Source organism: Saccopteryx bilineata, chromosome 10, assembly GCF_036850765.1.
Source record: "Saccopteryx bilineata isolate mSacBil1 chromosome 10, mSacBil1_pri_phased_curated, whole genome shotgun sequence".
NCBI lineage: Eukaryota > Metazoa > Chordata > Mammalia > Chiroptera > Emballonuridae > Saccopteryx > Saccopteryx bilineata.
In genome coordinates this window covers 11,445,687-11,471,381 of record NC_089499.1, presented here as the reverse complement: position 1 = coordinate 11,471,381, position 25,695 = coordinate 11,445,687, and the positions used below count along the sequence as shown (strand labels likewise).

At 53.7% G+C, this 25,695-nt stretch overlaps 1 protein-coding gene across 8 annotated transcripts in view; it reads left to right on the top strand.

Annotated features, from left to right (window-relative positions):
• The window catches only part of TRAK1 (trafficking kinesin protein 1), a 103,023-nt gene extending 79,836 nt beyond the window's left edge, over positions 1-23,187 (top strand). For 3 of the 8 annotated variants that reach the window (XM_066245301.1, XM_066245297.1, XM_066245299.1), the window contains 6 exons: positions 213-289; positions 2,067-2,303; positions 3,296-3,612; positions 10,032-10,250; positions 17,442-17,544; positions 20,309-23,187. In XM_066245301.1, the coding sequence (XP_066101398.1) occupies positions 213-289; positions 2,067-2,303; positions 3,296-3,612; positions 10,032-10,250; positions 17,442-17,544; positions 20,309-21,107 (1,752 nt within the window). In that variant the 3' untranslated portion in view covers positions 21,108-23,187. Of the gene's footprint in view, positions 1-212; positions 290-2,066; positions 2,304-3,295; positions 3,613-10,031; positions 10,251-14,815; positions 14,872-17,441; positions 17,545-18,260; positions 18,349-20,308 lie in introns of all 8 variants that reach the window. The other 5 variants (XM_066245303.1, XM_066245304.1, XM_066245305.1 and 2 more) reach the window with 5 other exon arrangements.
• The last annotated feature ends 2,508 nt before the right edge of the window (positions 23,188-25,695 follow it).

The window sequence follows — 25,695 nt, the reverse complement described above, 5'->3', positions numbered from 1 at the left end:
GGCCCGCTGGGCCTGCAGCGTTCAGAGCCCGCCCTGGGGAGTTGCCCAGCCAGGGTCTCTGACAGTGGCAGGTGTGTCAGCCTTGTGTTGGGGGAAGTCTGCAGGCTTTCAGGCCTCGGTTTACCCTTCCGTGGTTAGCCTGGGCATGTGCTTCTTTTGGAGATAGAATGTTTGAGGGGCCGCTCACTCATGTGTCTTCTGGCTTCTCCCAGGACTCCTTGGCAGCTGAGATCGAGGGGACGATGCGGAAGGAGCTACAGCTGGAAGAGCCCGAGTCCCCAGACATCGCGTACGGCCTTACTTCTGAACTTCCCAGAGAGACTGCGCGGTGGCCTGGGGTGGCCTGACGATCAGTGTTTGGGCCTCAGGCACCAAAAGTGATCACAGTAGTCCTTCCTCAGACGGAGGGAAATAAGAGAACACAGCTGACAGCAACCCCAGCGCCTCTTGCTAGGCTTTAAAGATACAGCTGAACCAAGTGGGGAGAGGGGAGACGCATTTCCTGTCTCTCTGACACAAGCTCCGCCTTGACACCGCAGCTCCTTTTTATCTTTCCTCTCAGTGATAAAAACATTATTTAAAAAAAATTTTAAATGTCTTTGAGGGGAAGAAAAAAATAGGATGTGTGATACAGAGGACTCTTCAGGGGCCTCCATCTCCCTTCTGGGCCCCTTAGGGGTATCGGCCTCTGCCATCTCTCTCCTGACTCAAGCCTTGTGCTCGGCCTGCCCCGAGCTGTTTATCAGCGACCTGTGGATCCGGTGTCGTTGTGTTTTCTCTGCACCAGAACCCCGCAGACTGAACCGAACAGGGATCCTGGGAGTGACCAGTGTCCCTGAGCCTTGGCACGTGTGTGAAACCCATCCCAGAAAGAACGGTCCGTTATGGAAACGTGTCTTTTTCCCCTTAAAAGGGAACACAGTGAGCATCAGAATGTCTGGTTCTGCTCTTAGAAATAGCAGTTTCTAAAAACAGACTGATCTGGTGTTTATCATCTCCGAAGTTTAAGACTTAACTTCACGCCTTGCTTTTTTTTATACCCAGTCATGAGCCGCATAACGGCGTCTCAGTCAGTGATGGACCCCGCGAACAGTGGTGGTCCCATCCCATAAGATTATAATGGAGCTGAAAATTCCTACCGCCTAGTGACGTCATAGTTGTGATAACGTCATAACGATGCCTTCCCTTTGCGGTAACGCTGGGGCGAACAGACCTACTGTGCTGCCCGTGGTTAAGGTGTATCACATGCGATTATGTACCGTGCATAATACTTGACAATAATAGATGACTAGGGTACTGGTTTACACATTTATTATACTTTTTATCGTTTCTTTAGAATACACTCTTTCTACTTAAAAAAAAAAGTTTTCTATGAAACAGCACACCATGTTACACTGGCTGCAGCCTCACGAACTCCGGGTTTACCACGTCTCATGATTGCATTTTTCTCTGGTGCGGGATTTAATCTCGTGCTGTTTTGTACGGTACCGTGCTGTACAGGTTTGTAGCCTAGGAGCGGTAGGAAGGTCATTCTGTCCCCCAAATTCGTTGGTCTAGAGCTGTCGACACTCGGCTCATAGACTGGCCTGGGTGGCTTTGCACACTTCTTGCCTCTGTTTCCCTCCTTCCTGGCTTCTCTTCTGGGCACGGTGGTCTCCCAGGCCCTGTGCAACCAGGATCCACTCCAGTGCAGTCCCCACTCTCAAGGGCAGTCCTGTGGTTTTCAGCTGTAAACCAGCACATGAGAAAAGCTGACTTGTAAGTATTTTTATCCGGAGATCAAGCCTAAAGGAGGTGGAAAGGAGCACATCACTCTTGCTAGCGTCACCGTTAGGACGTGAGCCCGTGTTACAGCCCATGTGTTAGAGTCAGTGGGTGATCAGTCTCTGGAATTCCAACCAACCCCCTAAGAAACACATGCATGGCGCAGGGTGGCGGGTTGCTTGGGCGCTCACGTTGGGCCGGCTACCTTTTCGGCTTCTCAGTGGATAGTTTTTGGAAAGTTTAATTCCCAGGGTCATTCCTCCATGTGCTTATTCATGGACGATGTTGCTCCTTCTCCCCAGTCACCAGAAGCGCGTCTTTGAGACCGTGAGGAACATCAACCAGGTCGTCAAGCAGAGGTCTCTGACGCCCTCCCCCATGAACATCCCTGGCTCCAACCAGTCCTCGGCTGTGAACTCGCTGCTGTCCAGCTGCGTCAGCACCCCCCGCTCCAGCTTCTACGGCAGCGACGTCGGCAACGTCGTCCTGGACAACAAGACCAACAGCATCATCCTGGAAGCCGAGTCGGCCAGCCTGGGGTGAGCCAGCCGGGAGCTCGTACCTGTCTGTTTTTGGGGAGAGAGGGTGTGGCTTGAACGGAAGGTTCCGTAACCAGAAGGGGGAGACGGGTAAGAATCATGTGAGAAATAGAAACCCTTGGGTTCTCGTGTGTGTTTTTCCAACCCGCTGAGTCCGTGCTTGTCCTCGACAGTGATGCGTTAACCGGTTTAGGGAGGAGGTGTTACAGGAGGCAGCAGGAAGGCTGGTTCTCTGCAGAATACCAAAGGGAAGCACAAGTGAACATTCGTTTGTTTCTGTTCATCTTCATGGCGAAGGCTACAGGGCAGACGTTTGTTTCATGAACCCTTTCGTAGCTGAGACGTTTGAAAGGCTGAGCAGGACTCAGGCTCTGTCTCGTGACCGGAATCCGGTTTGTGTGAGAAGGTGGGGTGCAGAGTGCCCCGCGAGTGTCCACCACACCGAAGGTCCCTGCGGTGGCCCTTTCCTCAGCGGTGGTCGGTCCCTGTCCGCCCTGAAGCCCTGCAGGACAACCCCCCAAACATTGTCTCCTGTGTATGCACTGTTCCTGTGACTTTAATAACACTGCTGTGTCTGGCCATTTGGGTCAGACCGCTGGGAAACGGCTTGATCAGAACAGTTTATCAGCTTCTGGCTCCTTTAATTCAAGAAGAAAGAGAAGCGTCCCTGAGCCTGCAGCCCTTCTGGTGACTAGGAACTGCAGCCGAAGAGGGCTGCTTCCGAAGGGAGGTGTTTGTAGGGACTGGATTTTACGTCGTGTGTGCAGATTTCCGTTCTGCCTGATTGCTTTCTTTCCTCTGGTTCCCCCTGCCCCTCGACACACCCCCACACGCCAAAAACCAACAGAGAGAATTAGTTCTATCAGGATAGGCATTCGTTTCCCCCTTTTTGCCCACATTTCCACCGCACACTTAGCAGGAAGGCCTTATCCTGTGTGGTACAGCGCCCCCTGCTGGGCGTCCCGCGCTCACCGCGTCTCCCCTCCTTCCAGAAACAACGAGCAGAGTAAGAAGCCGGGGACGCCGGGCACGCCGGGCTCCCACGACCTGGAGACGGCGCTGAGGCGGTTGTCCCTCCGCCGGGAGAACTACCTGTTGGAGCGGAGGTTCTTCGAGGAGGAGCAGGAGAGGAAGCTCCGGGAGCTGGCGGAGAAGGGCGAGCTGCTCAGCGGCTCGCTCACGCCCACCGAGAGCATCATGTCCCTGGGCACGCACTCCCGCTTCTCCGAGTTCACCGGCTTCTCGGGCATGTCCTTCAGCAGCCGCTCCTACCTGCCCGAGAAACTCCAGATCGTGAAGCCGCTGGAAGGTGATCACCCGGGCCCTCGGCCCCTCGCCGCCCTCCTCGGGGACTCCCTGTGGTCTCTGATCCACCACCCGCCTGCGGGGAGCCTCTGTCCCGCTTACTCCTTTTTCTTCAGGGATAGCCATCCGCGCTGCTGGTTTGAGTTCCTTTGAGGGGCTCCGGCCCCGGCCCCGGCCCCCTGCTCCCCGGCGCAGGTTTGGAAATGCCCAGGCAGGCAGGCACCCGCTCACCTGGGCCAGGAAGCCAGAGAAAAACACCTGTGGATGGCTTGCTAGTTCTCTCTCTCTTTTGCATTTAGATCCTTAGAAAGACAAATCCTTTTTGGAGAGCCAGAGGCACTGCTCAGGCACTCAGGAATTCCTGGGGGTCCTTCCTGCCCCGGGGGTCAGAGCAGGGCAGAGAACTGAGGCTTTGACTTCTCAGAAATGTAGGTGTCAGGGAGGGAGGGGTGCGAGGCACACGCTCTTGAGTTTTCTCAACCACGTGAAAGCGATTTGCAATTTGTTGATGTCCGTGTTCTGCTTCGATCTTCAAATATAAAGTGTGGCTTTCTTCCTATGCGGTGTTCTGAGCACGGCCCCCAGACCGCCACTCTTTGGGACCTCCAGGAAGGAGGTGACCGTGGAGGCCAGGGAGTTCAGTGCCTCCTCAGACCTGCCTTTCCCAGGGTCACATCCCTTTTTCCTACCAGGGACACCTCAGACAGTTCAACTCATGGAGGAATGCACCTTTCTTTTCTCTTTCCTTTAGGCACTGTAAAATGTTTGCCCCTCTACCTACCTACCTACCTACCGCTGCCCGGCCACATGTCCGTATTTTTCATGTTTTACGCCTTTAGTTTGGAATTCTGTATTACATTTTTTTGATGAAAAGCCAAATCAGAATTTCTGTAAGACCGAATATCTCAAGTTTTAATATTGCCCCCTTTAAGGAGCTGTTTTAGATATTTATTCCCTCTGGAAAATGTAATTCCACAGATATACTGTTTATGTACTAGACGTATGTCTGTGCTCTGTGCCTAAAATGAGTCGATTCTTCTCACCCCACAAGAACCTGTCTTCAGCCCCTTGAAGGCAGCATCACCCCTCTTGAGAGTTCCTGCTCTAAGCTGAGGTTGGGCTGGTTAGAGACCCCAGGCAAGCTGGGCTCCCATCCATATTCTCCAAAGGAAGGAAGAGGGTGGTGGGTTAGATTATTTTTTTCATGATTATTTTTTTAATTGTATAATTTAGATCTTTCTTAGATTTCAGAGAAGGGACAGCTCATTTTTTTCCCCATGTTTATTCAGTTGTAAGCTTGGTGATTGTTTTCTGATCCACGATTATGTCTGTTTTTCTTTCAATAAAAACCTTCCATTTCTGCAATTTTACTTTTTGCCTTTCTTTTCTTTTTTCTCTTTTGTCTGTCAACGATCATTGGAGTTTATCATCTCTATCTTGTCTGCTTTCTATAGTTGACTTTGTGTCTCATTAGATCATCTAAGAATATGTTTTTGGATTCATTTTCCAAACATTATGGCAGGAAGAGTTTTTTTTTAATTTATTTTGACCAATACATCTTTTTTCCCCCCTTAAAATCTTGTGACTTAGGTAGCAGTATTTTTGTGATAAGTTAATGGAATAAGAGGCAGTCCCATTAGATTTGCAAGAGAAATTTCATCTATAGTGCCCTGCTCACCAGAAAGCTAAGTCGCTATCATTAAGAATTTTTCTCTTATCACTGTGGCTTGTAACGCAACCTCATGATAGAAGTCCCTCTGGCTCCATTTTGTAGTTCTCAGATATTTTAGTTGTATAAAATATAACTAATATTTTATTTCTCCCCTCCACAATTATTTTTTTGTGTTACTATGTTTAGTTTGCTCAGGTGTACTACCGGCATGGAAATCTGCCTGACCCCAGGTTCAAAGCCACTCTCACTGTGGCATTGGCTAAGTTACTTCGCCGTTTCGAGCCCTCTCTCCCTTATTTGTGAGATAGGGCTCACATCCGCCACACAAGATGGTAACGAAGTGAATGTGATATGTTTTGTATAACGCCCACACCTCATTGGTGCTAATTAAAACTTGAGGCTCCTCAACCTTGTCCCTGACCCAGCCGCTCAGGTCTAAAGGGTGGCCTCAGCCGTGTTGAGACCAGGACCAGCATTGTGCCGGGGCCATGTTCTTACGTCATCTCTTCCCGTTGGCTCACTAAGCAGCTGATAGGCTTCCTGTGATCTGCAGTGACCCAGGTAGACCGTACCTGAGGTGAGGCCCCGGAGAACGTTGGCTGAGAACACAGCAGATAGCCAATCGGTGTCTTCCATCGGTGTCTCCTTACCTATTTAATTCATCTTGCTCTGTGTGTCGGAGTCAGCCAGAAGAGCTGGGCTCGGTGTTCAGGGGTACACGCACCCCTGCCTCTTCAGCTTACCTTAGTGCTTTAAGCAGGTGAAAAGCGAACAAAACATTCAGACTGGAAGAGATGTATGTGCTTTACAAAGAGGAGTTGGGCAGTAATTTTCCCCCCCTGAATGTTGTCTTCCTTTCTGATTAATCATAATCAGGATAGTATTTCCAAGTCAACAAGATAATATGTAATGGGGGAAAGGTATACACCTCTAAGCTGTGCAGTGCCCAGCAGGCGGCTCAGCTCTGACTCCTAGGGTCCGGGTGCTCCTCTGACACCCATGCATTTGCTCTTTTCCTTTGATGACATGAATCCCTTTTAGAACAGTGGGGTGTGGAAGAAGGGCCAAGAGAGGGACAAGGGGCAGTGACTGTGATGATGGTTTCTGCGCTGTCCACGCCCTTGTTTCATAGAATTTCATCGTGCTGCCCACCAGGAGCGTGAAGGACCCTCTCTCCCCTGCTCTGTCGCCTGACTGCGGCCTCATTCTCGTGGGGGTGGGAGGAAGTGGTGGTAGTGGGAGGTAGCTACTGGTACAGTCAGTCCTCCCTTAACATCGTCCATAGGTTCTCAGAACTGCCACTCAAAGTGTGTTACTGGCCCGGTTTCTGAGATACTTAGGGGAGGCCTCCTCTTGGCTGTGGTTCAGAGGACGGACGCTGGGGCCAGTCTGGGTCTGAATCTCGGAGTGGCCACCTGCCAGCTGTGCAGCCTCGGGCAAGTTATTTTACCTCCCTGTGCTCAGTCTCCCTACCTGTGGAATGGGACAAGAGGGTTACCGTGATGCTGAAGTGAGTTCATAAATGGAGACCTCTTAGAAGGGTGTCTGTCACGTAGTAAGTGCTCAACAAAAGTTAGTTGCTCTTTGATGAGTAAGGGAGGCCAGGGACTGGGATAAAAATCCAAGTCCACGCACCTGTCAGCATCATCCTTCATTTGTCATCTCACTAAATTTCCTTGGCTCTGTGTTGTCAGGGAATGCAGCTAACCCCATGTCCTTCTGTGGCCTCCGTAACTCCCAAAGCAGGCCCTCTTAGCCTTGTTTCTCTCCGGGGCCCATGCATGGGGGGTGGGGAGGAGGTGGGGGGACCTTTTGGTAGGCAGGAGGGGCGAGGTGCACGGGACCCTGGTCTGGGCGATCCTCCAGCCTCACGGAGTTCTTTCCTGGCACATTGTGACCATCTCGAGCCCCCTGCGGAAGCATGATGAGATTGGGCCCTTCCTTGACAGCAGTGTCAACTTCCCTTCCCCTTCCAAAAGTGGAGGTGAGGCGGCCACGTTGCCCCGGGGATTTCTCATCATCCTTCTAAGCCCATGTGTGCAGCCCCAGGCCGGAGGTCGCATGCCTTGTTGAATACTTCTCGCCATGTGCTTCGGTTGTCAGGAATGTGCCTGTGCTTCCTGTGAACACGTGACCGGGTGCCCCGTGTGGGTTAGGAATGGGGGTCCCCGGGGTGGGGCCTGAGAAATCCCATGAGCAGAAGCGTGTGCACCTCCTGGCGGGCCCTAGACACCCACCTGGACGGTTTCACTGCCCACCATTGATGCTTTTCACTTAACCCATGTTCCTGGCTGGAATGCTGATGTCTTTGCTTGATTTCAGACCTGTGGGTTTTGGAGGAGGGTGGCACCCGGGACCCGGGACCCTGGGAACTGGTCTCAGCGTGAGTGCGAAGCCGGGCTGTCTGCGCACAGGGATGCTCACCTGTGGGGTCCCTTCGGGGAGAGGGCCCGCCGCCGCCTCAGACAGCCAGAGACCGGGTTTCTCAGTCTCGACACTGCTGACACGGGGTCAGACCATTCTTTGTTTGGGGGCTGGCCCGTGCCTGGCAGGATGGATAGCAGCATCCTGCTTTACCCAGTGGATGCCATGAGCTCTCCTTCTTCCTTTAGGGTGGTGACAACCAAAAAACACCTCCAGACATGGCCAGATGTCCCCTGGGGGGGGGGGGAGCACTGTTTTAAATGTGTCTTATCAGCTAGAGACAGAAAATAGGTATGTGATGCCCTCTTTCATTAGGCGCATCTTTTTTTTTTTGCATTTAGGATATTTTCTGTTTATCAATAGATTCCGGTGAAGCAGGTTGCTGTTGTACTTGTGTATGCTTAAAACTGAGACGGACCTCAGAGAGGAGGGGGACCTGTGTATTGGCAGTATGGACTGTTTTTTCTCTCTTAAGTGCATTTGAAATTGCCCATTTAGGCAATTCTTTCATGGCTTCTTGGCTGAGATTGTCCCATGGGAAGTTACCTTTCATCAGTGATGAGAGATGGTGGCCTCGCTGGGCAGCCCCAAGGGTCGAGGGCTCCTGGTCCGTGAGCGAGGGTTCTCCGCATCTCGGTCCCATTCCTGGCTGGTTCCTGACCTCACTGCCTGCCTGCCTTTCCCTTCTGTTCCATCTCGACTTCCTGAGCTGTTGGCTTCTGGTATCCTCAGCTCCCCTTTCTGACCGGGCTGCCTAGGAACCCGGAGTGGTTCTTGCCCGCCCACAGAGGACACTGTCGGTAAACCGGCAGTGACCGTGCGTGTGGAAGGCTGTTGCTCTCCCGTCCCCGAGACCCTCTCTCAAAGTCTGTCTGGGGTGTAGAATATTGACTCGTGTGGTTAACTTGATCTTGAGAATGGGGATTGGGTGCCCAGCCGTGCGGGCCGCGTGCCCGTAATCCTGGGGCCGTGTCCGGTGTAGCAGGTCCCCCAGGGGCAGACGGGCTGGCAGCATCAAGCACACAGCAGCGTCGTAAAGGCTCTGAGATGACCCCCGGTAAACACGCTTCTCACCTGGGTTTGCTGAGCCCACTCGGTCTTGGAACGCTTCGCTTTGTGAGCACCTGGGACATCCTCGAGGTCCCCAGGGACACAGTCCGGTGTTATTACAGACCTTTCGTGATGTTATCTGAGTCCCAGGGTCCGGTGTCACTGAGCAGATCAGCTCCTCTGCCTCAGACCTCTGTGTGGAACCATGTTCTTTTTTTTTTGTATTTTTCTGAAGTTGGAAACGGGGAGGCAGTCAGATAGACTCCTGCATGCGCCCGACCAGGATCCACCTGGCATGCCCACCAGGGGGCGATGCTCTGCCCATCTGGGGCGTCGCTCTGTTGCGACCAGAGCCACTCTAGCGCCTAGGGCAGAGGCCACAGAGCCATCCCCAGCGCCCGGGCCATCCTTGCTCCAATGGAGCCCCGGCTGAGGGAGGGGAAGAGAGAGACAGAGAGGAAGGAGAGGGGGAGGGGTGGAGAAGCAGATGGGCGCCTCTCCTCTGTGCCCTGGCCGGAAATCGAACCTGGGACTCCTGCACGCCAGGCCGACGCTCTACCACTGAGCCAACCGGCCAGGGCCTGGAACCATGTTCTTCAGTCACACCTCTTTAGGCAGGTCCCCTGTCCCTAACCTGGAGCATCTCGGGGTTGCTGGCAGATATGCAGAACACCTAAGTCAAGGAGGCAGGGGCCATACCTACCCCTCGTCTACATGCTACTCCGATTCCTTTCTGCTTTTCTCTTCTTGTGGCTCCCGGGCTCGGCTGGGCCTGGTCCTGTTCTGCCTCTGCTGTGTCCTGCCTGTTCCCAGCGGTGTGTACTCGACAGAATCAGGACGTGTCCCCTCCCGCAGCCCCCTTGTGTGCCGATCTTGCTTATTCTCTCCTCTTCTGTTCCTAGAGTGAGTCTGTGTTGAAGTTTGGGGTTGACATTGGTTCATTTAAAAAAAAAATTGTTTGGAAAAAAAAAAAAAGTAAAAATAACAAAGTGTTTTTCCCAAACACACCTGGCCCACAGAATGGTATCAAGTTTACTTTAAAAAGATTTTTTTGTTTTTTATTCCTTACATTGGTGCCCTTTTTGGGCACGGTGGGTATTAGCTGCAGTTGCAGGGTAGGAGGGAGGGGGAGGGCCACCCATGTCCCTACTGGAGGCCACCTCCTGCGGAGCTCAGAGCCTGCCGGGCCCCCAAGGCGGGTGAGCGGCCGTCAGCTTAGACTCCCATCCTGACCCTCTCTCCTCCCTATCCCCCTTGTCTGCCCTTTCTTCTGCAAGGCTCGGCCACCCTTCACCACTGGCAGCAGCTGGCCCAGCCTCACCTCGGGGGCATCCTGGACCCCCGGCCCGGTGTGGTCACCAAGGGCTTTCGGACGCTGGATGTCGACCTGGACGAAGTGTACTGCCTTAACGACTTTGAAGAAGATGACACAGGTGACCACATTTCCCTCCCGGGCCTAGCTACCTCCACGCCAGTGCAGCACCCAGAGACCTCAGGTGAGAGGTCCCGAGCACATGTGACTGTCTCAGGCAGCAGAAGTTACCCGAGCCGGCCTCAGGCTTTCCCAGAAGAGATGCAGGAGCCGCCAGCGGCCGCGGAGGAGGAGGAGGAGGAGGAGGAGGAGGAGGGGTCTGGTGAGGGCACCGAGATAAGTCCTGTAACCCTGGCGCCTTTCCCGGACGCAGAGTTCTGGGCCGTCCTCCCCTCTGTCCCGAGCACCATCCGTAGTGTCTCTCTGTCTGTAGCTTCCGCGCGTCTGTGTGGGTGATGACTGAAGCACTCCCGTTGTGCCCTTCTGGGGTTCGCTACAGTCCGATGCCTCCTTTCTGTAACAAGTGGGTCCGGCTCCCGGCCCGCCTGGGAGGCACACGGCCCCGCAGGGTTCTTGAGGCGGGAGCAGGAAAGGCTGCTAAAAAGAAGTGGGTTATTCCCCCCCCACCCCCACCCCGGACATCAGCTCCGCTCCTCCTGTGACGGTCTCTCCCCCGCATCTGAGGGACAGGTTTGTTTGTCTTGGGTCCCCCCGCTGGTTCCCAGACTGAGCTGAGGCGAGGTGGACGGTTTGCGGGGAGGTTCTGAGTCCTGGAGGTGAGTGAGCGATCTATAACCTGCCTGCCGCAGGAGGTCGGGAGAGGGCCCAGAGAGCGCTCAGAATTTCAAGCTCTGGACACCGGTTTATTTTTCTAACTTGAATGAAGGTGTATTTCTTTTCCAGCTCGCATGTGTGTTCAAAGTGGATCTTGAAAAGTGTTTCAGCCACCACACTCCTTAGCCAAACCAAGCCTCAGAGGCTGTCAGAGAGAGGACGCCAGATGAATCTGGAAAACAGATCTGGCCAGTCCCCCCCCTTACACCCCCACACACCGTCCCAACGAGCATTGAAGCTGTGACCTTGAGCTTAGAGACCTGCCCACATCCCAGGTGCTACAGGGTTGGAAACCTTCGTGCTCAGGGTCATATGGTTACTATTAGCCAGACTTCCTGGACCTCCTGCTATTTGTGCTAAAAAGACAAGGAAGCTCTTATGGGATAAGAGGCGAAACCCAGACAAAGGTAAATTAGCCAGTGTCTTCATCCTCACGATATTCCCGACTCACCAAATTCGAAAACAGGATGCTCAGTCATCTCTGCGATTGGTAACTTTCATTCATGAAGGCCACAGCATTCCCTGAACAATACAAGACGGGGGCAGAGCGGAGGTTCTGGGGGCACCCCTCCCCCCTGGCTGAGGGCAGACGCCTACGGCCAAGGGACTTCATTTGGGGTCTTCTTCTTTTTTTTTTCTTAACATAAACATTAGAGGTATCATCAAGATAAAAGTATTTGTTTAGCATGGAGGTTTATTTGTGGTTTATTTTCTCTTATGTAGCAATTAAGTTATCAGATTAAGCTAGTAAGGGAATGACGGTCCTTATTATTTTGTATCTTTGCACTTAAGACAGGGAACCCAGCCCCATTGTTACTTCCCATGGTTAGGAACACGGCTGCCCATCTGGAAAGCAGACACTGTTACAGAAAACAGGGTGTCTGCCAATTTTAGTGGCTAAAGTGGGGGGGGGATCATGTCGAGTCAGATGTCCCCTCCCTGCAGCCCCGACGTGTGGAATTAAAAGGTATATCCAGAAGTTTAAAGAAGCGCCATTAGGTGTGTCTTTGCGAACTTGTACGGAGGGAACAAAGCTTATCAAGTCAGCTAAGAGCTTCACTTGGGAGGCAGAGGGAGAGGAGGGACCAAGTATGAGGACCTAATCCCTCCCCTTTTCTTACTTAAACAAAGACTTCGTTCTTGCTTCTTCCCTCCTTCCCCAGCCTTGCGGGCCGGATGGACCGGACGGTCACCCCAGCAGCTTTGAGGAGGGACACAGATTGACAGTTGAAGCTGTCGAGGGGTCAGGTGGAAAGTGTGTGATCAAAGAGAATTATGCGGATGGCTGAAGGCCATTTAGGAATTGTTTAGATGAGAGTTCTTTGGGGCTTGTTTTCTGGGTAAGACTTGTTGAAAGCTCAGTGCAGAGAAGAGAGTCACAAAAGTCTGGCTCTTTTTTTTTTTTTTTCTCTCTCTGTTATTGGAAATGACAGGACCATTTTGATTCTTGGAATGTCTAAGAAGCACATACTCGAAATAATGGCCCCAGAAACCCGAGTGGTGCTAGGTTTACGATCTCAGAGTCAAGGGTAGAGAGGTAAGCTTCAGCAGGAAGGCCTGGGCATCTTCTGTCTTGGCATTTGTATCCAGGCTGCTCTGGTCCCCACCCTGGTCCACCCTCCACGCTCAGGCTCCTCTGTTGCCAGGCAACACAGTCCCAGGAGCCACCACCTAGGTGGGTAGACTGCGTAGGGAGAATCTTAGAAGACAGAAGGGGATTCACCTTTTTTTCTTGCAACTGCAATGATGGAAGGAAATCGGGAAGACTTGTCTGTCGGGCACTTGTCTAGAGCCTGCTCTCTCACAGAGAAAAAGTTTGGAGCCCACGCTGAAACATACGGATGAATCTATTTTTAATGTATGATTATTGTATCACCGTTTGCTGATTTTTATACTCCCGTGTCTTAACAACAACGGATCCTTGTTTTCGTTTTTGTAAATAATTTAGATAATTAAAATTGGATGGTTTAAAACAACTTTTAGGTTATAGTTTTACTTTATTTCAGTGATGTTCTTATGTTGTAATTCGTCTAGAAAGTACGCTTTACCGGAGGAAGACGTTGTTGTCTTGTCCTGTTGGTGTTCTGAGTCTCAGGTATTTATGAGTAGGGAAGAGCCTGCCTGTGGTGAAGGGATCAGACCCGAGGTTTAAAGTCACACGGTGAAGTTGGTAGACGGTTGGTTGGCCGGATGGTTCCATCAAATTTTCTTGGATGCTTTGGTCATGGAAGGGGAGAAGGAGGTGGGAATAAGAACAGGGAAGAAGAAAGTGAAGGTCAGTTTATTTTCATACTCAGACATGTGGAGACATTTTCAGTGGTGGGGGGGGGGGGTATCCTAACACAGGCTCCTACAGATCAGGGCGGCCTTCCGGACGGTGGCCCTGTGGCTTTTCGGACGGTGGCCCTGTGGTGAGCTGTCATCTTTGGGTGCAGCTGCTCTGTGACATCTGTGTGGGCGCACCTGAGGGTTATTTTAAGGACTAGGTTTCATGAAAGAAAAGTTTCTGCTCTGCCCAGCACGTGACCAACCTGTCCTTCCCGTCAGATGGGGAAAGGAAAGGAACACTCAGACGAATGACTTGCGTGAGCTGCTGTGTGCAAATCTGGTCACATGAACGGCCAGACTGCAGATTCCGAGGTGTCCTCCGGTCCCCACCAGAGTGCACCGGTCTTGTCCTTGGCCCAAGTGTCCCACCAGAAGCGATCAGCAGGTCTACGTAGCACACTTGCAGATAATCCCAGCGCAATCTGCCGGGACACCCAGGGCGTCGCTGGAGACTAGGGTGGGGGTGTGCCGGGTGCCCCCCTGACTGGTGCAGCAGCAGGATCCAATGCACCCAGTTTTCCAGTCTGTACCAGGTTCCACGGGCCCCCCAGAGGAGCACCATAGACACAACCCTCTACCTAAAGTGCACCTCTCCGGGCAGAACGCGCGCTGATTGGATCAGAGAGCGAGTGAGCAGGGTGACTGTCACCCTTGCAAAGCCCTCCCGCGACCACCTGCAGCCACCTGAAGGGTGTGAGCTTGAATGTGCCATCAGAACAGAAATCTGCACATTCACCACCTGTGTGTAGTTTACCCGCACAGATCTCCAATAATTTGGGGCTAATTAACTTGATAAATGATCTCTGATAGATTAGGATATCGCACCGGTGTCAGAACCTGGGGAAGGAGGAACAGATAAAAATAATGAAGGACGAGGGGTTTTATTGGAAAAGGCAGTGTCTCACCTAGTTAAAATCCATGATGAAAGCACTTGTCAGTGGCAATACTCTAACCCAGCGGTCTTCAACTGGTGCGCTGCAAGAAATTTTAAAACCTGCCACACCTGACTGTTTGGTCAGGGGCACAACCTCCTTTGCCTGAGACTGTCAAATAATAGAATGACGACAGCCTACACCACAATAGCCTTCCAGTATGAATGAATCAAAAATAGACCTATTTTTTTTTTCATCATATTGGCAAAAAAAAAAAAAGTGTTTTTGTGGTGTGCTGCAGAATTTTAGTAATTAGTTCATTTGTGCCGTGAAATGGAAATAATTGAAAATCTCTGCTCTGACCTGTTTACCCTCTCTCCGCACAACATTCTGCGATCAAGTCAGACGGAGAAAAAGAATAAGGGTTTAAGTAGGAAGTCAGCACTGAGTCCCAGAAACCCTGTCCTCGGAGACCCCGAGTGAACAGCACTGAAGGCTGGGGGTCGGTGTGGGGTGGGGACTGGGGAGCTCAGTAGTGAGCCACCACCCCCCCCCAGCCCCTACCCTGCCGAGGGGAAGAATGTGTCTGTGCCTCTTCCTGTGGGAAATTGCTCTTTCCTGCATGTAGGGCAGTGGGAACCCGCCCGGAGCTCCTCCGTGGCAGCTCAAGGAGCCTCGGGCGACTCACTGTCCCTTGTGTTGTGTCCCAAGGAAGGGAGGTGCTGCAGCGGCCCGGCCGGAGGTGACACGCGGACAGCCGGCGTCCCAGTGGTATTGCAGAGGGGCCGAACTGGTGGCTTTGGCACTTTTGATACTGGTTGATCTTCCTTGGTCTTCTAAAACCGTCTCTTCTGGGGAACAATGACTTCCGAATTTTAGCAGCCTTTTCCTATCCCCCAGCCCATTCATTCGCCTAAGATGGGTTTTGCTTCCGCTGATGCAACTGTGTCTCTAAATTGTCCATCTCACGCCCCCCTGTTGCAATCAGAGAGCTAATGAGATGGGGGAGGGGGAGGTGAGCACTGTGTCCTTTTGATCTGACCTCTGGCGATTTGTGTGTAAATGGGGGCGCTTCTGATCCCAAATCCAGCCTTGCTTTTGTTTGATTATTTTTGTTTTTAAATGTTCTCTCTCTTTCAACTCTTTTGTCTTTAATTACTTCTGTTTCCCACCTTTTCCTTTCCTCCCACCTGAATAACCACCTCGCCTTCCTTCCGTGGGATGCTTTTCTCAGGTGTTCTGCTGCTTTTGTTTCTAGACCTCATGGCTGTCAGAGAATCCTGATTGTTCGGTTGCCTTTTTTTTTTTTCCCCATCGCTTACTCCGTTTTAGTTTGGCTTGCGGCAGTTCCTCGGTTATCCGAGGTCCTAAACCTTAACCAGCCCATCTGTTGCTTGAGAAACACGGATTCATAAAGGCTGTTTCTCTGTGCCCTCCACCCTCCCACCTTTGCCTGGAGCTCCCCGTGGTTGAGAGAGTTTGCTTTGGTGGCCGTGGCGCCAGCCGCCACGCCGGGGGCTCTGGGAGCCTCTGTCGACACAGAGAGACGGGTTGGACAGTGATAATCTGGACAAAGCCGTCTTGCATTGCTTCTCTGGTTGCTGCCGCCATTTTTAAAATTTTTTTTATTTTTTTATTTTTCCGAAGTTAGAAACGGGGAGGCAGTCAGACAGACTCCCGCATGCGCCCGACCAGGATCCACCTGGCATGCCCACCAGGGGGCGATGCTCTGCCCATCTGGGGTGTCGCTCTGTTTCCACCACAGCCACTCTAGCGCCTGAGGCAGAGGCCAAGGAGCCATCCTCAGCGCCCGGGCCAACTTTGCTCCAATGGAGCCTTGGCTGCAGGAGGGGAAGAGAGAGACAGAGAGGAAGGAGAGGGGGAGGAGTGGAGAAGCAGATGGGCGCTTCTCCTGTGTGCCCTGGCCGGGAATCGAACCCAGGACTCCTGCACGCCAGGCTGACGCTCTACCACTGAGCCAACCGGTCAGGGCCCCCACCGCCATTTTTGTGCTCTGGCTTTGTCCTGCCTGCCTTGAATTTGCGTTGTCTCCACCATTTTTTGTTTGTGTCATCTGGTTTCTGCTTTTTGTTTTTTGAAGACACAGTCGCCCGTGTGTGGATTTGTAGGTCTGGGGCACCCATCCCTTCTGTTTTGTCTTTCTTGCCCTGTTTGCCAAGTCCGAGAGCAAACTTGCCATAGAGAGCTAGAAGATTCTCGTTCCCAGCCTGTTGAATCTTCAGAGCGCTCATGGCCTCTGGTGCCCGAATCTGTTTTCTCCCAGGAGGTCTCTGGGGGCTGAGCTGCTGCTGGGGCGGCGGGCCGGGCCGGCGGGCGGGCGGGGGCACCCCAGCACTTCATCGTGCATGCTATTGGGAGCAGCATCTTTTTATTTTTTCCTTTTCATTTTTTGGTGTTTTTTTTTAATGTTTGAGTTCTGAATGAGAATGACCTCTACAATCATGATGTCTCCTGTAGACCTTCCTCCTTCTCCCTCTTCACCAGCCTCCCTGATGCACGGTCCTCACGCTGCTGTGACGTCCTGTGCCCCACTGCGTGGCCTCTGGCCGCCTCAGCAACAACTCTGTAGACCTTTCAAAGGAACTAAATCGAGGATAACGTGTTGCCGTCTCATTTTCGTTAGAAATCAGATATCCTAGAGATGGCAGGAGAGTGGCCCGAAGGGGCCGGTGCCGTCGGCACCGCTGTGCGTTGGACGGAACCACAGAGAGCCCTGGGTCGGGGTCTCAGCCACGTTGTTGCTCGGGCAGCTGGGGTCCCGCTTTCCCCCGCCCCCGCCCCCGCCGGCCGCAGAGACAGTAGTGGAACCAGCCTCCCCCCAAGCCCCTTTTTGTACACACCGAAAAGGGAGCCGCGTGAGCCTGCCCTGTTCCCAGGTGGCAAGTGCCTCTCCCCGCCTCGCGCCCATCCCCTCCCCTTGGCAGAGGTCGGCACCCGTTTGCCAATGCAAAGAAAATGTAAAGCAACAAGGACAGAAGCCGATTCTGACCTCCGAAGAGGGAACCCAAACTGACCCCCAGGGGCCCCTGGACCCCTCACGCTGGATCCACTACTGAGCGAAGCGCGCCCAGGGGGAGCCCTGTCTGGACTGGGCTGGAAGCTGGGATCGATGCTCTGCACGCAGGGCTCGGAAGCGTGGTTCTTGAAGAACCACCTTCGGTCCAGAACATTTGTGTTTCACCTTCCTGGCCCAGATCCGGCTCCCAAGGTAGCTCCTCGCTTCTTGCATCTGCCGAGGGCTGTGCTGGGTCTGTCCCTGTCTCGTGGGTGTCCTGGGATGCAAGAAATGTGTTTTGTCCCCTTCCCCTCCCCCGATTTAGCCCACCACCCCGGGAAGTGCATGTCACAGACCAACTCCACCTTCACCTTCACCACCTGTCGCATCCTGCATCCTTCAGATGAGCTCACGCGGGTCACGCCAAGGTAAGGGGCCCTGGCCCTGGGAGCGGGCGGGGGTGGGGTGACGTGGGTCTCGGCCGGCAAGACGGAATGTCGAGGGAAGCCCAAGCAGAGAGGCTCGTTCTGCACCAGCGCCGGCCAGCGGAGGCGTCTGGCAAGCGTGTGCAGGCTCCGGAACGGGGGCCAGCCTTTCCTTTGGAGTCGAGGTCCCTGTTAGTTCAGATCCGCGCATGTAGCTGAAGAGACCCGGACCGCCGTTAGCTGCCCTTTTAGTCAGTCATGGAAGAGTCTCGGCCTCTCCTTCGCCTGCTGGCCCTTCCTGTGGCCAAGGCTGTGGGCTTCTGCCCCAGCATTGGCCAGAGGAGCCTGGAGCTTCTTCATGGATAGGCGTCACCGAGCCCGGCGGGAGCCTGTGTGTCCCCGGAGCAGACCGCAGGAACCACGCACCACGCTGCACCGTAATGACCGAAACGGTCAGATCTGCGGGCTGGACCACGTGCCTCCAAGAGGCAATAGCGGTCGGCACCCTCTGGCGAGAGGACCTGTATGGCATGGGGTGGTCTGTGTGGCTTGATGCCAGGCCTTCCACAGCTTCCAGTGAAAGGGAGTGACCTCCCTGACCCCCCAGCCGGTGTCTCTGGGGAAATGGAGGCAAAGCGAGAGGGAGGGCAGCAGGCGGGGCCGGCGTGGACCGGGCGGCACCCCGCAGGGCACCTTCAACTCCGCGTAACTCTCCGCAGGTCATGTGAGGAGGACGGCGAAGCAGCCCCGTGCCCCGCTGAGCTGAGAGATGTAGGGCAGAGAGTGCGCCCACGGGCGAGGCAGGGGGTGAGCGCACGGGCTGGGCCTGCCCTGGCCGGGCCCCGTGCAAGGGGCTGCGTGTGCACGCGTGGCCGCCACTAACCCGGGACTCGGGTGTCGATGTGTCTCTGTGGTTGTGCCTGGCTAACGCGGCCCTGACCGTGGATACCCCCTAACCCGTCTAAACGCCCCAGTCGAGCCGAGCGCCGGCACTAATCCAGGCCTAACCGAAGTTCTCACCGGAAGGGGGCCTGCAGTTGTTAGCCTGTCTTCTCCGTCTCCCTGCCTGCCTGTGGGGAACCCGGCTTTCCCCGTCCTGTTAGAACGAGATTGTGTTTAAAACCAGGGGACGGGGCTCCCCCCTCCGCCCCAGACAGAGGCTGGTGCCCTGGTGTCCCTGCAGCCGTAGCCCTGGTGTTCGCACCTGCACGCCTGTCTGCGTCTGCAGGGACGCTCAGGAGGGAAAGCCTGCGCACCCAGTGGTGAGAGGAGGGCTGCTCGGAACAGAACAGACAGTCTCCCGAGGATTGGCCCTGGAGACAGGGTTTTCAGTCCAGAACGGCCTTGCCCTCCCTTGCTTGCAGATCAGCGTTTTGTAGCTGTCCACCTGCACCGTTGGGAGAGTCTGCCTTTTAACCTTAGGACTCCACTGTGGTTTCTAACCTCGTGTTTCTCCGTGTGCCTCCCATGGGATGGGCCTGCCCGGTGTGCCTCACCCTGCGCTGACCGCTCAGGGGCGAGGTCACCTGATGCCTGAGCTTGGACTTGCTTGTGAAACTGTGCCTCTCACAGGGGGGACCCTGGCTTTGGTCCCTCCAGGAACCTGCTCCAGAGGGCATCCCCCTTCCTTCCCTTTCTCTCCACTGGGGCTTTGCCCAACATGTCTGGTCCTTCCCCCCCCCCCCCCCGTCAGGCTGAGGATAGAAGGGGGAACCGCCCGGCTAGCCTGCTCCAAGAGGCCCCTGTAGCGGCAGCCACATCCTTGGGCGGGTACTGGGGCCGGTCTCATGACCGTCAGGGAGGATGTGCCCGCATGGCCTCCCCGCCTCCTGCAGCAGCTGTTAGAGGTGGCCTCTCCTGTCCCTTCAGCGGCCAGCCAGCCATCGCCCCTGCTGGTCCTCTTACCTTCCTGTCCGCATGCCTTCACGGCTGGATCCCAGCTCCTGGGGCTCAGCGTGACACGCGTGGACGTAGGAATCTCTGCTTTTCTGTAGTAACAGGTTTCAGACGCCCACTGGGCCTTTTCCTACGTAGCTCCATAGACATAGATCTGAGAACACAGCATGGCTTCCTATGACCCCATAAGTTATGGATTTTGGCGACCGGAGGAAGGACTAAAGGCTGCTTCCTGCAGAGGAAAGAGCACTGTACTGGGAGTCAGGGGGCCGGGGTCTCCACTGACCTGTGTGCCCTCAGCCTCCGTCTCCCCGTCGCCCAAGGACCCTCCACCTGGATGCCCCCCCCCCCCCCCGCTTTGGCCATTCCTAGATAAACTCCTATCCCGTGGTCCTGGGTAACTTTTGACCTCAGGGACATTGGAAGTAGGAAGGAACTCTAGAGTTTGAGTAAATTTGGTAGGGAAAGACAGACTCTCTGTCCAGGGCTTCTTCCCCTATGGTGGGGGTCTGTAGACTTGGGTTCGGATCCAGGGTCTTCCGCTCAGTAGCTGAGTGTGACATTCACGAAGCCGCCTGACCTCTGAGCCTGCTCCCTCACCTGCAAGGGGGACAGTGATACGCACCCTCCGGGGCTGAGAGACGGGAGTCGTGTGCCACTTCCTGTGAACTGAAGCCATGCCGCCCCCCACCCCAAAGCGAACCCAGGACCCCAGGGGTGGTGGGAAGAAGCAGCCAGTGAACGTGGGCTGGGGGTGTCCTCTCATTGAGTCCCGGGCCTGCCCTGCACCCCTGCAGGAAACTGGCCACAGACCCCCTTCCTGGTGCTCGTGGCGTTTTCTGATGAAGGACCTCTTGTCTTTCCCCGTCAGCCTTAATGCAGCCCCGACTCCAGCCTGTGGCAGCGCCAGCCACTTGAAGTCCACGCCGGTGGCCACGCCATGCACTCCCCGGAGACTGAGCCTGGCCGAGTCCTTCACTAACATCCGCGAGTCCACGACCACCATGAGCACGTCCCTGGGGCTGGTGTGGCTGCTGAAGGAGCGGGGCATCTCCGCGGCCGTGTATGACCCCCAGAGCTGGGACAGGGCCGGCCGGGGCTCCCTGCTGCACTCCTACACCCCCAGGATGGCCGTGATCCCCTCCACCCCGCCCAACTCGCCCCTGCAGACGCCTGCCTCGTCCCCCCCCTCCTTCGAGTTCAAGTGCACGAGCCCTCCCTACGACAACTTCCTGGCCTCCAAGCCGGCCAGCTCCATCCTGAGGGAGGTGAGGGAGAAGAAGACCGTCCGGAGCAGCGAGAGCCAGACGGACGTGTCCGTCTCCAACCTCAACCTCGTGGACAAAGTCAGGAGGTTCGGCGTGGCCAAAGTGGTGAACTCAGGGCAAGCCCACGTCCCCGCCTTGACTGAGGATCAGGGACCTCTCCTCTGTGGACCTCCGGGCCGAGCACGGGCGCTCGTCCCCGGAGGCCTGGGCCCTGAAGGCCTGCCTCTCGGATGCCCCACTGTCACGAGTGCCATCGGCGGGCTGCAGCTCAACAGCGGCATCCGACGGAATCGCAGCTTCCCCACCATGGTGGGGTCCAGCATGCAGATGAAGGCCCCTGTGACTCTCACCTCGGGCATCTTGATGGGTGCTAAGCTCCCCAAACAAACAAGCATGCGGTGAGGGTGGGAGGGGGGCCCTTCCTCGGAGGAGACCAGTCTTGTCCCGCCTGCTTTCCCCCCTGCACTGCTCTCTCTTCCTCTTCCCTTCTCCCCCGCCCCATCCTGAGCTAGACAAATCAACCTCGTGCCTAATGGGGAAAGAGTGGAGACTTTGTAACATGTGTACATAGGACTTGGAGATCGGTGTCCGACCTGCCCTTTCTTCAGATCCCACGGGGGGAGCCCTCCCAGCCCCCACTGTCACCGCTCTCCCAAGGACCTCCCCTGGGCTCGCCTGCGGGCAGAGCGGGCAGGCGTCCCTTTCTCCTCCTGTCCTTTGTGAAGCACTGAATTCCCAGGGCATTCTTATCCTATGGATAGGAAACCAGGGGACTGTGGCTGGCTGCTGGTGCGCACATGGTGAGCGGTCACACGGCAGAGGGCACGATGGCCACGTCCCCCATGTTGCTGCCTCGCCCGCCCTGTCAGAGCGTAAGGGACCTATGTCTGCGACCGCATACGGCAGACGTAGCTTTCAGGACTGGAGAGCTGTTCTTTTGTGGGTGGTCCAGCTTCTTCAAGACCCCTCACGACTCTGCCTCAGTGGATGGTCGCTGCTTTTCTGAGGTGTGACTTTTTCCTCCCATGCCTTCCACCTGAAATCACCCTTCAATGTTTCTGCAGTCAGCCATCAGGCCGGACCCCTGACCTGAGAGAGAATGTGTTTACACTCCCGCCGAACCGTCCCTCCGCCCCCGCGGGCTCTGTCTGTCCTGTTCCGTCTTCCTGTGTTCCGTAGGCAGGGAAGCCGTGGTATACTAGGCGGGCCGTCACTGTGTGTGTTCTCGCTGTGGTTCTGTGACACCAAAACACGTGGCCAACACACCAAGCCAGTGAGGAGATGGCCGCTTACTTCCTGGACCCAGGGGCACACAACCCAACTCAGTAAGACCAGACCCAAGACAGCGTCAACAGTAGCATTAAAAGGAAAGGGGACAGAGGGGAAAAGGTGGTGAAGAAAATCTGTCAGCAGTCATAGGAGGAAAGAACACGACCAAACGTAATACCAAACTGGTTCACGGGAGAAACGAGGCTCTGGCCTCCGGACTGGGTCCAGTCCTTGCTCTGAAACCCGAGTCAGGCCCACGGCTTTCACTCCGGTGGGTGGTTGTGGCCGCCATTCGTGCCCACACGTTTTGCCCTCCTGTTTTAGAACAGAGCAGTGGCAGCAAGAGACCCCCTCCCCCAAGCCACCAAGCCACCAAGCCCTGCACCTCCCAGTGCCACACTGTATCCTTAGGGAAAGATCGAGGTGCTCGTGAGACCAACGTGAGTGGGTGAGGGAGTCCCGTCCTGTTGCTGACTTCAGTTTTGAACTTTTATTTATTATTTATGTGTGCCGTATTTTAAGCGAACATCCTCTCTCCAGCTCCAGTCACAGGGGTGCCTGTGGCATTCCAGTCTAAGCTGGTCATTTATTTATTCTAATCTGAGGACTGCAGTGTACATCACGGTGTTCCATGGCCATTTCTTCCTGGCCTCTATAGAAGGATTACATCATATGCAAAAGAAATTGCCATTTTGCAACCCCCTACCCTATTATCTCCCCCACCCCCATTGGCAAAGGATGTGTCCTTCAGTTGAAGGAGTGTAAGCTTATATCCACCGGAGATACATTAAGAAAGTCCCCAGGAGCGAGCCTCGGTCCCACAATTTCAGACTATTTATTCTGTGAATACGAGGGTGTTGGTCAGTTATGTTTTCAACGCTCCTTGTGGCTGTGTGTGTGCATTCACTGCAAGGAGCGTGCATCTTTTTATTTGAACGTTATTTCAAAGCAGTAGGTAGGATAACGAACATGAAAACCATGGACTGAATGGACCACTTTATGTATTCAGAGAGCAGAGCCACCCATCATCACAAAGGAAATACCAGTGTAAAAATCGGCAACTCGGAGGTTGCAGTATTTAGCATAGTAAATAAATGATCAACATCATTGGGCAACCACTATCAAAAAGTGTGTTGTAATGCATCAAAAAAAAATCAATAACATTTTATTTGCTAATGAATATCAATAAAGTAAGTTCAAATGATGGAAACCCCATCGGTCTTCTGATTTGCATTTTTTATTCTTTTTCATTGATAATGACCTCTTTATGTAAGACTATTCAGCTCTTTGGAGAAATTAGACAAAAGCCATATAGTACTTTACATGCTGTTATATCTGCCCTTTCTTTAATTCTAATATACATTAGACAGCCTTCCAAATAGAACCTTTCTTCCCTACTTTTCAGGGCCTCATACTATTCCACCATGTGCACATACCCATTGTGACCCGTACAGATTAGTAGCCTATGGCTGGGCGTTGATTCTAATATTTTACTATTCCAACACTGTCATAAAAGAACAACAACCTTGCATACATGTAGTTTTCCACATATGTGAGCACATCTGTGCAACAAATTCCTTGATGGATGTTACCAAATTGCCCCCTGTAGAGTTGTGTACAAAGACTTCAAAACCAGACACAGTGGAGGATCACCAAATGGAGAACTGTGAGAAAAAGGTAAAGTAAAAATATTCTGCCACCTTAATATTCAGAAGCAGTGACACTATGCAGGCAAACAGTGGGTGGTCCCAGCGTGGACTTTATATCAGGTGCTACCTGATATAAAATAGTGGTGTGACCCTTGGACAGGCCACTTGGTTGGGTCCTCCATTTTTTTTAACCTGTAAAATGGGCACAGCCATACTTAGGGTTAATTAGTTGAGTGGATCTATTTCGAATGTCTACCAGGTGCCAGGGATTGTTCTGGGTGGTGAGGTCTGGTGATAAACAAGTGAACCATGTCTCCCATGGAGTGTGCACACAGTTCACAGGAGAAGGAAGACTCCAAACATGGAGACGTGGTGTGATGAGGACCACGCCGAAAATTAAGGTAGGGTGGTGTGAGGGTGTCGGGGAAGGGGAAACAGCTGCTGGAGGGGAAACAGCTGTGTTAGGCTTGTTCGCTTGCACTTTGCATGATTAGTGCATAAGCATGTGGCAGGAAGCCACGTGTGTACAGAGGCAGATTAAGGTCGGTTGAGGCCCCGGGCGCAGAAGAAAATATTGGGCCCCTTAAAAAAAAGAGACAGGGAAAATAAAAATACGTGTTAAGCATATTTTTAAATAAATAAAAAATACTATGTACTATTAATGTTAAAATTGCACATAGGAAACCAAACTTGGTGTAGTTAGAAAAAAAGTGTCCAGTTGGGGTTTTGTGGGGCCCTTCAGAAGTCGGGGCCCAGGGCCTGTGCCTGGTGCGCCCGCCGTTACATCCACCTCTGCGTGTGTATGTCCCAGGGGTCCCCAAACTTTTTACACAGGGGGCCAGTTCACTGTCCCTCAGACCATTGGAGGGCTGGACTATATAAAAAAACTATGAACAAATCCCTATGCACACTGCACATATCTTATTTTAAAGTAAAACAAACAAACAAACAAAAAAACCGGGAACAAATACAATATTTAAAATAAAGAACTAGTAAATTTAAATCAACAAACTGACCAGTATTTCAATGGGAACTATGCTCCTCTCACTGACCACCAATGAAAGAGGTGCCCCTTCCAGAAGTGCAGTGGGGGCTGGATAAATGGCCTCAGGGGCCCCTGCTATATCCTATCTAAGGCTATGGTGCGTTCCTTAGGTGGCTCTTCTCCCAGATCGCTCTCCTGCCACTGCGCAGGGCGGCTCTCTGGTTCCTCAACCGCCACCATCATCGTGAGGGGCCGTGTTCTCAATCGCTCGCCCTCTACTGCAGAAAGCGGTTTTCCTTTGCTAACTCACTCACCTGTCTCTGTGAGCCTCCAATAAAGGGGAATGGCCCGACACTTGCCAGCTCCGCAGTCCCTCTACCATCTGCCCAGATCCAATGTGCACCTGCGTGGCCTCACCACTGGCATTACACCTGTCCAGGTGAGAGGTGACTCCAATGTCAGAGAGGTGGCATTTGAGTCAACCATGTGAGATGTGGCACAAGAGTATTTGAGCAGAGGGCCGCAGGTGCCGAGGCACAGTGATAGAAAAGCATTTGGTGTGTACGGAGCAGAGAGAAGGCCCTGTGGCTGGGTGTCAGTAAAGAAACAAATATAGCTATGACAACAGAGAAATCATGGTTCACCAAATGGGCCATCTGGTCTACTTGCTTCCCAGCCACTTTGTAGTGGGCAAGGCACATACATGATTCGTTCTAGTGCCTGTGAGCAGAGAAGAATTCGTGTTCCTCTCTTCCCTGAAGTCACATGTCAAAAGGGCGGTGTCACAAGTCGGTGGAGCCTCCATCATCCTGGGTCTCAGAGGAACTGGGTGGGTCAGACTCCCTGCCAACCCACGTTTGACATATGAGCTGAAGGAGAAACAAACGATTGTTGTCAAACCAGTGAGATTCTTGGGGGTAGTGAAGCCCCAGGCTGCTGCCCAGGTGTCTGTGTCCTAACAAGCCCTTCAGGTGGTTGTGGGGCTCAGCAAAGGGAGAACCACTGTGCTAGAGCAGGCAGAGCTGAGGTGGGAGTCCTCCGGGCGAGAGCCGGGCTCCTCTCACCGCCACCTCCCGGTCTCGGGGCT